The 14,144-nt window shown below is 35.3% G+C and overlaps 1 protein-coding gene across 1 annotated transcript; it reads right to left on the bottom strand.

Moving 5' to 3' along the window:
- Positions 1-307: 307 nt before the first annotated feature.
- Positions 308-12,919, bottom strand: LOC131949141 (uncharacterized). The gene is made up of 11 exons (XM_059310919.1): positions 12,604-12,919; positions 12,037-12,085; positions 11,178-11,319; positions 10,913-10,980; positions 9,322-10,554; positions 9,114-9,225; positions 8,846-8,948; positions 8,420-8,493; positions 7,595-7,691; positions 1,407-1,450; positions 308-1,303 (listed from the first exon to the last, which is right to left on the bottom strand). Exons 1-11 carry the CDS (start codon positions 12,756-12,758, stop codon positions 1,236-1,238), a joined length of 2,145 nt encoding a protein of 714 aa, XP_059166902.1. The 5' UTR covers positions 12,759-12,919; the 3' UTR covers positions 308-1,235.
- Between the last annotated feature and the right edge of the window lie 1,225 nt (positions 12,920-14,144).

Genomic DNA, 14,144 nt, shown 5'->3' on the forward strand with positions numbered 1-14,144 from the left:
CATCAACCGCGATTCTCATTGATTAAATACTATTAGAGTTAATATTATCTCTCTACCATATTCAGTAAGTCCTGTGCTGTAAATATGTAGTGGGTACAAGACAAAATTTACGATCTAGGATCGAGCAAAAAACAAACAGATTAAATACAAAACACAGTTACACGTTGGTCCGTTTACACATGTTTTGTTTGGAAATAAAAAAAATAATAAGATTAGGAATATAAGAATACTTTTAATTAGACATGTTATTTCAGGAAAAGCAGCATGATTAATTGTTAATTAATTTAATTTACATTTTTACTATCTAGCTAGGCTATGGTTTTTTTTTATCTTTTTTATTTAAAGCTTACTAAATCTTCATTAATTACATGATTCATTGTTTTCACTTGAAACAAATTTGTCTCTACTTTTGTAACCATTTATCTGAAACTCAAATTGTAATTTTAAATAATTGGAATACAAACTATTTTATACAGTGAAATACAAATTACTCATCACTGACAATGAATCAGCGGTTAACAAAGTACTATATTAATGTTTGGATGAGTCATTTTTTTTTTCAACACAACACTATGAAAACTGATGTTCCACAATCCAAACATTTTCGTGAATCCACACATTGTGCTCCCAAAACGTTTACATTACATCGTATCAGTAGGACCATTATGGCTTTAAGTGACACAATGACTGTATGACAATGATGGCTTTAAGTGACACAATGACTGTATGACAATGATGGCTTTAAGTGACACAATGACTGTATGACAATGATGGCTTTAAGTGACACAATGACTGTATGACAATGATGGCTTTAAGTGACACAATGACTGTATGACAATGATGGCTTTAAGTGACACAATGACTGTATGACAATGATGGCTTTAAGTGACACAATGACTGTATGACAATGATGGCTTTAAGTGACACAATGACTGTATGACATAATGGCTTTAAGTGACACAATGACTGTATGACAATGATGGCTTTAAGTGACACAATGACTGTATGACAATGATGGCTTTAAGTGACACAATGACTGTATGACAATGATGGCTTTAAGTGACACAATGACTGTATGACAATGATGGCTTTACGTTGACACCATGGCTGTAGGACAATGATGGCTTTAAGTGACGTAATAGCTGTAGGACAACAATGGCTTTATGTGACGACTGTATGACCCACGACCAACACAACAAGCTGAGATAGTATGTTTCCGGACGGTACTTCCAGTTTTATTTCCTGAATTTTTTCAAAATTTTCTTCTTGATTTTCTTATTCACTGGAAGTTTTGCTTTGTTTTCTGTAGAATTAAATATCAGATAGAATTTTTTTTTTTTTTTTTGAATTATAGAATGTACACGTAACGTTGGTTTACTTTAAAAGTTTCAAATTGAATGTTTTACCTTCCATCAACTTTGCTTTTAAAATTTGATCCTCCATCTCGTATCTGTTATTTTAAAATTGATATAATACATACATAATAAAAATACATACATACATATATATATATATATATATATATATATATATATATATATATATATATATATATATATATATATATATACACAAACACATTTTTAAAAATACATGATTTCCTAAAATTTCGAATATGTTTCATTTTTTTAAATAATTAGATTACAGAATTAGTTACAGTTGATTAAACCCCATTTTTTTGCATTTTATGTATGACATAGGCCTACTTAATGTTTTCTTAATGTATCCAATCAGACACGCCATAACTCAGCTAATCCTCTATTCCCACTGTACCGTACAGGTAACTAAAACAAGCCCAGCCAATTAAAAAGAATGTATCTTCTGAGATCTACCTGAGTCTGTTAAAACAAGCCCAGCCAAATAAAAAGAATGTATCTCCTAAGATCTACCTGAGTCTGTTAAAACAAGCCAACCAATAAAAAAGAATGTATCTCTTAAGATCTACCTGAGTCTGTTAAAACAAGCCCAGCCAAATAAAAAGAATGTATCTCCTGAGATCTACCTGAGTCTGTTAAAACAAGCCCAGCCAAATAAAAAGAATGTACCTCATGCTCTAAGATCTACCTAAGTCTGTTAAAACAAGCCCAGCCAAAAAAAAATAATATATCTCCTGAGATCTACCTGAGTCTGTTAAAACAAGCCAACCAATAAAAAAGAATGTATCTCCTGCTCTAAGATCTACCTGAGTCTGTTAAAACAAGCCAACCAATAAAAAAGAATGTATCTCCTAAGATCTACCTGAGTCTGTTAAAACAAGCCCAGCCAAATAAAAAGAATGTATCTCCTGAGATCTACCTGAGTCTGTTAAAACAAGCCCAGCCAAATAAAAAGAATGTATCTCCTGCTCTAAGATCTACCTGAGTCTGTTAAAACAAGCCCAGCCAAATAAAAATAATATATCTCCTGAGATCTACCTGAGTCTGTTAAAACAAGCCCAGCCAAATAAAAAGAATGTATCTCCTAAGATCTACCTGAGTCTGTAAAACAAGCCCAGCCAATTAAAAAGAATGTATCTCCTAAGATCTACCTGAGTCTGTTAAAACAAGCCAACCAATAAAAAAGAATGTATCTCCTAAGATCTACCTGAGTCTGTTAAAACAAGCCAACCAATAAAAAAGAATGTATCTCCTGCTCTGAGATCTACCTGAGTCTGTTAAAACAAGCCCAGCCAAATAAAAAGAATGTATCTCCTAAGATCTACCTGAGTCTGTTAAAACAAGCCAACCAATAAAAAAGAATGTATCTCCTGCTCTAAGATCTACCTGAGTCTGTTAAAACAAGCCCAGCCAAATAAAAAGAATGTATCTCCTAAGATCTACCTGAGTCTGTTAAAACAAGCCCAGCCAAATAAAAAGAATGTATCTCCTGCTCTAAGATCTACCTGAGTCTGTTAAAACAAGCCCAGCCAAATAAAAATAATATATCTCCTGAGATCTACCTGAGTCTGTTAAAACAAGCCCAGCCAAATAAAAAGAATGTATCTCCTGCTCTAAGATCTACCTGAGTCTGTTAAAACAAGCCCAGCCAAATAAAAAGAATGTATCTCCTGCTCTAAGATCTACCTGAGTCTGTTAAAACAAGCCAACCAATAAAAAAGAATGTATCTCCTAAGATCTACCTGAGTCTGTTAAAACAAGCCCAGCCAAATAAAAAGAATGTATCTCCTGAGATCTACCTGAGTCTGTTAAAACAAGCCCAGCCAAATAAAAAGAATGTATCTCCTGCTCTAAGATCTACCTGAGTCTGTTAAAACAAGCCCAGCCAAATAAAAATAATATATCTCCTGAGATCTACCTGAGTCTGTTAAAACAAGCCCAGCCAAATAAAAAGAATGTATCTCCTAAGATCTACCTGAGTCTGTAAAACAAGCCCAGCCAATTAAAAAGAATGTATCTCCTAAGATCTACCTGAGTCTGTTAAAACAAGCCAACCAATAAAAAAGAATGTATCTCCTAAGATCTACCTGAGTCTGTTAAAACAAGCCAACCAATAAAAAAGAATGTATCTCCTGCTCTGAGATCTACCTGAGTCTGTTAAAACAAGCCCAGCCAAATAAAAAGAATGTATCTCCTAAGATCTACCTGAGTCTGTTAAAACAAGCCAACCAATAAAAAAGAATGTATCTCCTGCTCTAAGATCTACCTGAGTCTGTTAAAACAAGCCCAGCCAAATAAAAAGAATGTATCTCCTAAGATCTACCTGAGTCTGTTAAAACAAGCCCAGCCAAATAAAAAGAATGTATCTCCTGCTCTAAGATCTACCTGAGTCTGTTAAAACAAGCCCAGCCAAATAAAAATAATATATCTCCTGAGATCTACCTGAGTCTGTTAAAACAAGCCCAGCCAAATAAAAAGAATGTATCTCCTGCTCTAAGATCTACCTGAGTCTGTTAAAACAAGCCAACCAATAAAAAAGAATGTATCTCCTAAGATCTACCTGAGTCTGTTAAAACAAGCCCAGCCAAATAAAAAGAATGTATCTCCTGAGATCTACCTGAGTCTGTTAAAACAAGCCCAGCCAAATAAAAAGAATGTATCTCCTGCTCTAAGATCTACCTGAGTCTGTTAAAACAAGCCCAGCCAAATAAAAATAATATATCTCCTGAGATCTACCTGAGTCTGTTAAAACAAGCCCAGCCAAATAAAAAGAATGTATCTCCTAAGATCTACCTGAGTCTGTAAAACAAGCCCAGCCAATTAAAAAGAATGTATCTCCTAAGATCTACCTGAGTCTGTTAAAACAAGCCAACCAATAAAAAAGAATGTATCTCCTAAGATCTACCTGAGTCTGTTAAAACAAGCCAACCAATAAAAAAGAATGTATCTCCTGCTCTGAGATCTACCTGAGTCTGTTAAAACAAGCCCAGCCAAATAAAAAGAATGTATCTCCTAAGATCTACCTGAGTCTGTTAAAACAAGCCAACCAATAAAAAAGAATGTATCTCCTGCTCTAAGATCTACCTGAGTCTGTTAAAACAAGCCCAGCCAAATAAAAAGAATGTATCTCCTAAGATCTACCTGAGTCTGTTAAAACAAGCCCAGCCAAATAAAAAGAATGTATCTCCTGCTCTAAGATCTACCTGAGTCTGTTAAAACAAGCCCAGCCAAATAAAAATAATATATCTCCTGAGATCTACCTGAGTCTGTTAAAACAAGCCCAGCCAAATAAAAAGAATGTATCTCCTGCTCTAAGATCTACCTGAGTCTGTTAAAACAAGCCCAGCCAAATAAAAAGAATGTATCTCCTGCTCTAAGATCTACCTGAGTCTGTTAAAACAAGCCAACCAATAAAAAAGAATGTATCTCCTAAGATCTACCTGAGTCTGTTAAAACAAGCCCAGCCAAATAAAAAGAATGTATCTCCTGAGATCTACCTGAGTCTGTTAAAACAAGCCCAGCCAATTAAAAAGAATGTATCTCCTGCTCTAAGATCTACCTGAGTCTGTTAAAACAAGCCAACCAATAAAAAAGAATGTATCTCCAGCTCTAAGATCTACCTGAGTCTGTTAAAACAAGCCAACCAATAAAAAAGAATGTATCTCCTAAGATCTACCTGAGTCTGTAAAACAAGCCCAGCCAATTAAAAAGAATGTATCTCCTAAGATCTACCTGAGTCTGTTAAAACAAGCCAACCAATAAAAAAGAATGTATCTCCTGCTCTAAGATCTACCTGAGTCTGTTAAAACAAGCCAACCAATAAAAAAGAATGTATCTCCTGCTCTGAGATCTACCTGAGTCTGTTAAAACAAGCCCAGCCAAATAAAAAGAATGTATCTCCTAAGATCTACCTGAGTCTGTTAAAACAAGCCAACCAATAAAAAAGAATGTATCTCCTGCTCTAAGATCTACCTGAGTCTGTTAAAACAAGCCCAGCCAAATAAAAAGAATGTATCTCCTAAGATCTACCTGAGTCTGTTAAAACAAGCCCAGCCAAATAAAAAGAATGTATCTCCTGCTCTAAGATCTACCTGAGTCTGTTAAAACAAGCCCAGCCAAATAAAAATAATATATCTCCTGAGATCTACCTGAGTCTGTTAAAACAAGCCCAGCCAAATAAAAAGAATGTATCTCCTGCTCTAAGATCTACCTGAGTCTGTTAAAACAAGCCAACCAATAAAAAAGAATGTATCTCCTAAGATCTACCTGAGTCTGTTAAAACAAGCCCAGCCAAATAAAAAGAATGTATCTCCTGAGATCTACCTGAGTCTGTTAAAACAAGCCCAGCCAATTAAAAAGAATGTATCTCCTGCTCTAAGATCTACCTGAGTCTGTAAAAACAAGCCAACCAATAAAAAAGAATGTATCTCCAGCTCTAAGATCTACCTGAGTCTGTTAAAACAAGCCAACCAATAAAAAAGAATGTATCTCCTGCTCTAAGATCTACCTGAGTCTGTTAAAACAAGCCAACCAATAAAAAAGAATGTATCTCCTAAGATCTACCTGAGTCTGTTAAAACAAGCCCAGCCAAATAAAAAGAATGTATCTCCTGCTCTAAGATCTACCTGAGTCTGTTAAAACAAGCCCAGCCAAATAAAAAGAATGTATCTCCTAAGATCTACCTGAGTCTGTAAAAACAAGCCAACCAATAAAAAAGAATGTATCTCCAGCTCTAAGATCTACCTGAGTCTGTTAAAACAAGCCAACCAATAAAAAAGAATGTATCTCCTAAGATCTACCTGAGTCTGTTAAAACAAGCCAAGCCAAATAAAAAGAATGTATCTCCAGCTCTAAGATCTACCTGAGTCTGTTAAAACAAGCCCAGCCAAATAAAAAGAATGTATCTCCTGCTCTAAGATCTACCTGAGTCTGTTAAAACAAGCCAAGCCAAATAAAAAGAATGTATCCCCTGCTCTAAGATCTACCTGAGTCTGTTAAAACAAGCCCAGCCAAATAAAAATAATATATCTCCTGAGATCTACCTGAGTCTGTTAAAACAAGCCCAGCCAAATAAAAAGAATGTATCTCCTGAGATCTACCTGAGTCTGTTAAAACAAGCCCAGCCAAATAAAAAGAATGTACCTCATGCTCTAAGATCTACCTAAGTCTGTTAAAACAAGCCCAGCCAAATAAAAAGAATGTATCTCCTAAGATCTACCTGAGTCTGTTAAAACAAGCCAACCAATAAAAAAGAATGTATCTCTTAAGATCTACCTGAGTCTGTTAAAACAAGCCCAGCCAAATAAAAAGAATGTATCTCCTGAGATCTACCTGAGTCTGTTAAAACAAGCCCAGCCAAATAAAAAGAATGTATCTCCCAAGATCTACCTGAGTCTGTTAATACAAGCCAACCAATAAAAAAGAATGTATCTCCTGCTCTAAGATCTACATGAGTCTGTTAAAACAAGCCCAGCCAAATAAAAAGAATGTATCTCCTAAGATCTACCTGAGTCTGTTAAAACAAGCCTAGCGAAATAAAAAGAATGTATCTCCTGCTCTAAGATCTACCTGAGTCTGTTAAAACAAGCCAAGCCAAATAAAAAGAATGTATCTCCTGCTCTAAGATCTACCTGTCTGTTAAAACAAGCCCAGCCAAATAAAAAAAATGTATCTCATGCTCTAAGATCTACCTGAGTCTGTAAAACAAGCCCAGCCAATTAAAAAGAATGTATCTCCTGCTCTAAGATCTACCTGAGTCTGTTAAAACAAGCCAACCAATAAAAAAGAATGTATCTCCTAAGATCTACCTGAGTCTGTTAAAACAAGCCCAGCCAAATAAAAAGAATGTATCTCCTGAGATCTACCTGAGTCTGTTAAAACAAGCCCAGCCAAATAAAAAGAATGTATCTCCTAAGATCTACCTGAGTCTGTTAAAACAAGCCAACCAATAAAAAAGAATGTATCTCCAGCTCTAAGATCTACCTGAGTCTGTTAAAACAAGCCAACCAATAAAAAAGAATGTATCTCCTGCTCTAAGATCTACCTGAGTCTGTTAAAACAAGCCAACCAATAAAAAAGAATGTATCTCCTAAGATCTACCTGAGTCTGTTAAAACAAGCCCAGCCAAATAAAAAGAATGTATCTCCTAAGATCTACCTGAGTCTGTTAAAACAAGCCCAGCCAATTAAAAAGAATGTATCTACTGCTCTAAGATCTACCTGAGTCTGTCCTCGTCGATCTTCTCCACAATCTGACTCCGTTGTTCCACTACTTTTATCTTTTCATTGATCAAACTGTCCACATCGTCAAAGTTATCTGAGGGGAGAAGGGGAGGGAGGAGGTAGTGAGATTTTGTTTCAGTTTTGAATATGTCATTCTGAGAATAGGCCCATAGATTTTTTAAAGAAATCTAACTAAAGCACGCAGTTGTATTTGTTAAAATGTGCACGGTCATGTGTGATGCGGTCGAAGGGGGAGTAGGGGGAGGTTGAGAAATATGCGTCGACCACCTTTGCAATATAATAATTAATGTTCAAACCCTAATTTTACCAGTTTATTCGCAATTTAATTTTTTAAAATTGTAATTAAAGTTGATCAATATGAATGTTATTGACCAGTCTTCATTTATATTTATAAAACCCAATGTTATTTCAAAGTAAAGAAAAGCTCAATTAAAGGAGAGAGGGTCTAGGCTGAGGTATACTGTCTTATTTGTTAAGGATAGCCTGTTTGTGAATGTGTCACTTTGTGGGGCAAGGGGTTATATATGTTTATATAGAAGAGTGCTGTCGTTTGTTTTTAAAGATAGACCAGGAGAAAGAAATTATTTTTTTTAATAATACGGCGTTGATCACAATAAAATAAATAAACTATTAAAAATACTAAAGTATGGCAATACATCATTTATTCCAAATGAAGGAAAAGTAGAATTTGTAAAAATTATCCAGGGAAAGACAATTTAATGTAAAAGTATGCAACTACTTCTGATAAAACATTATCTTAGTGCAACATTGTGGAATTTTTAAAAAATAATCTTAAAATACCTGAAATACTTAAGCAGGTCTGAATTTTGGAATCGATTGTTTCTTGATTATATTCTAATGTCTTGTAAGCTAATCTAGTAGGGGAAAAATGGACAAAAATAGTTTCAGCATTAGGGCATTCAAAACAAACAATCAATTCATTTAAACGGTTTTTAAAGTTTATGTTTCTATGTGTCGACAATCTTTATTTCTGTATTTAATGTCAATGTTTCTATATATTGACAATCTTTATTTAATGATTATATTTTTATATTATGTTGAAGCTCTTTTTTTAATGTCAATATTTTTATATTTCAACAGTGTTTTTTTTTAATGTCAATATTTCTATATGACGATATATTCTATAAAAAATGAAATAAAACATAAACCTTTCTACAACTATAGTTACCGGTTATAAGCGGCTACACAAAGCTCTAGCCTACTCACAGGTCAATGATCTCAGCCTCCTCCCTGACCAGTTTGTTTTTCTCACTGACCAGCTGGATCCACTCCCCCAGGAGCTGATCGTCCGAGTTGTCCCCCATGTTTACTGAAATAATATGGCAGGCACTAGCTGAGGCAATACGTTCTTTTAGATATTACATTAACGGTAGGTTTCAATGTACTAGTTTAATGTAAACACATACTAAGTCAGTCTTTGAACACAATGTAAATATTTATTTGTGTTTAAAATCAAACAAAAAAAAAAAGTTACCCATTGACTCCTCGAGTTCTCTCCCTCTTTTCTCTAGTGCGGCAAACTTTTCGGAATTTGCAACCAATTCCTGCTCCAGATTTCTTGATTTCAATTGGTCCGAATCTGGAATCTGGAAATGTGAAATATTTACTTTTTGCACTGTATATTCCTACATATTGTTAATTTATTTTATTTTATTTAACTTCCGAGAAATGCTATAAATTACCACAGTCTGTTTTGAAGCTTGTGCTCCTATCTCCTCGTAAATTTTCTCCAAATTAGCTGGCTCGGGTAAAGATTTCTGTTTGTCCATACTTAGCTTGGCTTCCCCTGTGTTGACGGGCTCGTAGCCTAAACTAGCGGCTGAGCTAGTCTCTAGAAAAACACACATGTCAGTACGCTCACTAATGGAGCTACCATCAGTTATGAAGACATCATCATCAGCTTGCTTGTCTGAATCAGACGTCTCCCTAGTAGCTGTGGCTTCATCTGATCTTTCTTTTGTTGGCTTCTCCTCGCTCAAAATGTCCAGTTTTAGTAACTGTTCGTTGATGTTGATATTATCAAAGGTGGTTAGTCCATGTTTTTCTATACTTTCTTCAATATCCATAGGTATAGATAATTGTGGCTTCAGCATCTCCACATTTTGAACATCTTCCTCAGGCTTTTGGCAGTTATTTGTGTTGTCTTTGTTAACTAACACAGTGTCACAATTTGTGTAATTGTGTTCTGTCACATCGTTATGTTGTGACGTAGATTCTAACACAAGTAATTGATTGCCTTCACTTGCTGTTTTATCCGTGGGTTTACAGTCTACATCAGCTGTACCATCTCTCTCGCTCTGTTGTGCCGCTCTACTGTTCTCTGTACCTACCATAGAACTATCACACTCATCACCTGAGGCCTTAGCATCAGTCAAGCTTTGCGACTGGTTGGGATCTTCTACATCTGTACCTAACACGGCACCATTAGCTGGCACAGATACCCCGTCAGTTGGCACAGATACCACGTCAGCTGTCAAACTTTCAGGTTCGCTTTGAATTAATCCTTCACCGTTTTCTCTATCTGGTTCTACACAGACGTCAGACCCTGCAATAACATTTTGTTCTGTACCTGGTACTACAGTAACCTCTGACTCAGATATTGTATTGTTTTCTGTACCTAGTCCTGCTGTAACATTTGACCCAGCCATAGCATTTTGTCCTGTTTCTTGTCCTGCTGTCACATCTGCCCCTGCCATAGCAGCTTGTTGAGCAGCCTCTATGTTGACTTTATGCGCCCGGGCGAGTTTGGGCGTACATATCTTGTAGACGAGACTGGCTTTAGACATGTCACTGAAGTTGTAGCACGTTCTGTGGTAGAGCTTCCCCTCCACAATGTGTCGCTCCAGTAGGTAGACTTTACTTTTACACAGGACACACGTCTCGCCAAACTTGCCTGTGTATTTGTTCGTGCTAGCCTGGTAAAGTAGTGTATATTCAATCTTAATGTTACAATGTAATATATTTTGTAATAACTTATTCAAACATATGCAATATATTACATTTTTATGAAATTAATTCGAAAACCGGTGTCTCTCAAAATACAGGATACATTCATCTAGATTTAATGTTGTTTTGCTTGTTCATGTTTTTGCTCTTGCTTTTTAAAAATCATTTTTTTTAAAATTAACACATCTTGTCAATTTTCCTACAGGCCTAAAATATTAGTGCCTCCCCCCCCCCCCCCTCTCCCGGAGAAAAAAGTCTAAAAGAAACACTGCATGTGAAGTATTATTAAAATTTAACACAGCTGAAAATATATACAGTTGAACTAACCGTTGCTGAAGAGTTATTTCCCTTTACTTCAATGGCCGGGTTGAAAGCACGAACATCAGGTCCGCCATCTTAAAAGATGAACAAAAAGGTTAGCTGTACATACTGATGGTTAGCTCATTACATGAACAGATTTAACAAAAAAGAACTATGGGTTTAGCTGTATTCGTTACAATAAATACGTTATTACTACCCTTAAAAATTTAAATTATTGGAATGATAAAATACAACAGTGTTTACTTGGAGAAAATTAATAAGTAAGACTTACTCTGAGGTAAGGGATGCAGCACGGTGTAGTACTCAGACACATACGTCACTATGCTCAGCTTGTCTGGTACCTTCAACCTCGCCATGTCCTCAACGTTCAGGAAAATTGGGATCTTTAGGTGTTTCTCTGCTGTCTCAAAGGCCTTTTTCAAAGTAACAAACAATACACAATAAATTGGGATATTTAGGTGTTTCTCTGCTGTCTTAAAGGCCTTTTTCAAAGTAACAAAACACACACAATAAATTGGGTTCTTTAGACGTTTCTTGTCTTTCAAAGTCCTTTTTCAAAATAACAAAACACACACAATAAATACTCAACATCTGGTGTTTTAAAGTATTTTATGTCCAATAATCGATAACGTGAGGATTTAATTTAAAACACATAAAATTAATTATTATTAAAGATGATATAAAGTTTGTAAATGATTTAAAAACAAAGTGATCAACTAGTGTATATAACATAAATTTATCATAGATAGTAACACTGTCTAAACCATCCTAATGACGCCTCATTAACCACTTAAAACACTTGACGTGATGGTTACAGATCTTGAACTATTCTGTGGATATTGAACACCAAACAAACCATAGACCTACAAGTTTAAATCTTACAAAGAACATAAAAGTTCAAATTTAACACACAAAAAACACACTTACAAGTTGAAATTAAAAAAAAAAACACACAAGTCCGATTCTAACAATGAACATACTTACAAGTTCAAATCTAACAAAGAACATACAGGTTTAAATCTAACAAAGAATATACTTACAGGTTTAAACCTAACAAATAACATTCTTACAAGTTTAAACCTAACAAAGAACATACTTACAAGTTTAAACCTAACAAAGAACATACTTACAAGTTTACAGTTTTGGAAAACGTTTTCTGGTGTCAGCGAATGGTAGTCACTGCGGAAAACAAAAACTAAAAAATAAACTCGGCCATCTCTTGATGGGCTGGGAGGGGGGGGGGGGGGAGGGGGATACAAGAAATACTAGAACATATAGGATGTAAAACACTGGCACCCTGATTTTGGTTTCTCTTATGGTCTACATTCTGGGCTACGTCATAAATAAAGTTGTTTTGTTTAACCGTTAATTCTAGTGCGATTTCCACACTTAGCATACCATTAACTAGTTGAATATCTAGAACGTTCTATTATCACCCAAGATAAACATTTGTAAAGATAGGTGAGATTGCTTTATCCACGACACATAGCGTTTTAACGCTGGACAAGCAGCAATTAACGCTGTCAGATGGTCAGATCCCATCAGAGGATTTTATTCTCTTGTAAAGTGAAACCTATATAATATCGCGAATACTTACTTGTTAACAGCGTTTAATCTAATGAATATATAAAGAGACTAGCCAATAGAATCCTATAATCCTGGCCTCTGGGCCTAGAAAAAAAAAACGTTGCACCTACATTAACTCGGGCCTGAACCTGTGTATGAGGGCACAGAAGGCCAGCCCATTCCTCCAGGACGTCGTGAAGTTGTTGATCTTGACGTGGTCGTAGCCGTCAGTCATCTGTTGACTCCACGATCTCAGTTTCTCCCACTCAGACCTGGGTAACGCCATCAGGTCAGAGGTTAAATCGTCTCAACTAAACTTAACCACTTAGCGACACTTAGCCACAGGAACACAATGAGAGTTTGAAGGTTTTAAAGTCTAAAACTGATCGCACTGAATCACACACTAACTTTATTGAAACTCTCAACAACAAATAGTGTTGTGCGGGTTTTCTTGAAAAGTTACGGGATAAAAATAGCAACAGGTAAAACCCGATAAATCTAACACCGTCTTTATATTACAGGGAAGTTACAATAAAACTAATCGATTTATAGAAGCAACGGTTAAACTGTGACGTCATCCAGCGTATACAGAAAGATTGTCTTATCTGTTTTAGGCCCTAACAATCATACAAGAGTAGATAATAAAAATATTGTAAAACAAGAAATAGGCCTAGATCTACTAATATACTATTTTTAGAAAAAGAAAACACTCGATACATTGACTAAATGCAAATGTAAATTCGGATTTTGAATTCAATGGGTATTTCCATTAAGTTTAGAAGGGCAAATGGCCCATTATCTATTTTAATAACATTGTTATTGCAGGAATTCTACACATAGCTTGTCTCGTTATCTATGTTCGAAACATTACTAATGTCTTTTTTTTTTAATATGATAATTTTTCCAAGTGAAGACTTTTCATAATGATTTAACATCCCCTCAAAATAAACAACTCTAACATTTCAAAGTCATTTTAAGTTTTTAAGCAGATATAATACAACGAGTTTGAACTAATGAAATTAAACAGCTTTTGTGGTTAGGTGCCTTCACTACATCTAAATATTGGTGTCTGTGCTACTTCTATATATTAGTGTCTGTGCTACTTCTATATATTAGTGTCTGTGCTACATCTATATGTCTGTGCTACTTCTTTATATATTGGTGTCTGTGCTACATCTATATATTGGTGTCTGTGCTACATCTATATTGGTGTCTGTGCTATTTTTATGTATTGGTGTCTGTGCTACATCTATATATGAAAATGAAATTAAACAGCTTTTGTGGTTAGGTGCCTTCACTACATCTAAATATTGGTGTCTGTGCTACTTCTATATATTAGTGTCTGTGCTACTTCTATATATTAGTGTCTGTGCTACATCTATATGTCTGTGCTACTTCTTTATATATTGGTGTCTGTGCTACATCTATATATTGGTGTCTGTGCTACATCTATATTGGTGTCTGTGCTATTTTTATGTATTGGTGTCTGTGCTACATCTATATATTGGTGTCTGTGCTACATCTATATTGGTGTCTGTGCTACTTCTATATACTGGTGGCTTTGCTACATCTATATATTGGTGTCTCTGTTACATCTATAGATTGGTGTCTGTGCTACTTCTATATATTGGTGTCTGTGCTACATCTATATATTGGTGTCTGTGCTACATCT

Source organism: Physella acuta, unplaced genomic scaffold, assembly GCF_028476545.2.
Source record: "Physella acuta isolate Inbredline_101_S28 unplaced genomic scaffold, ASM2847654v3 ptg000061l, whole genome shotgun sequence".
NCBI classification, from domain to species: Eukaryota; Metazoa; Mollusca; class Gastropoda; family Physidae; genus Physella; species Physella acuta.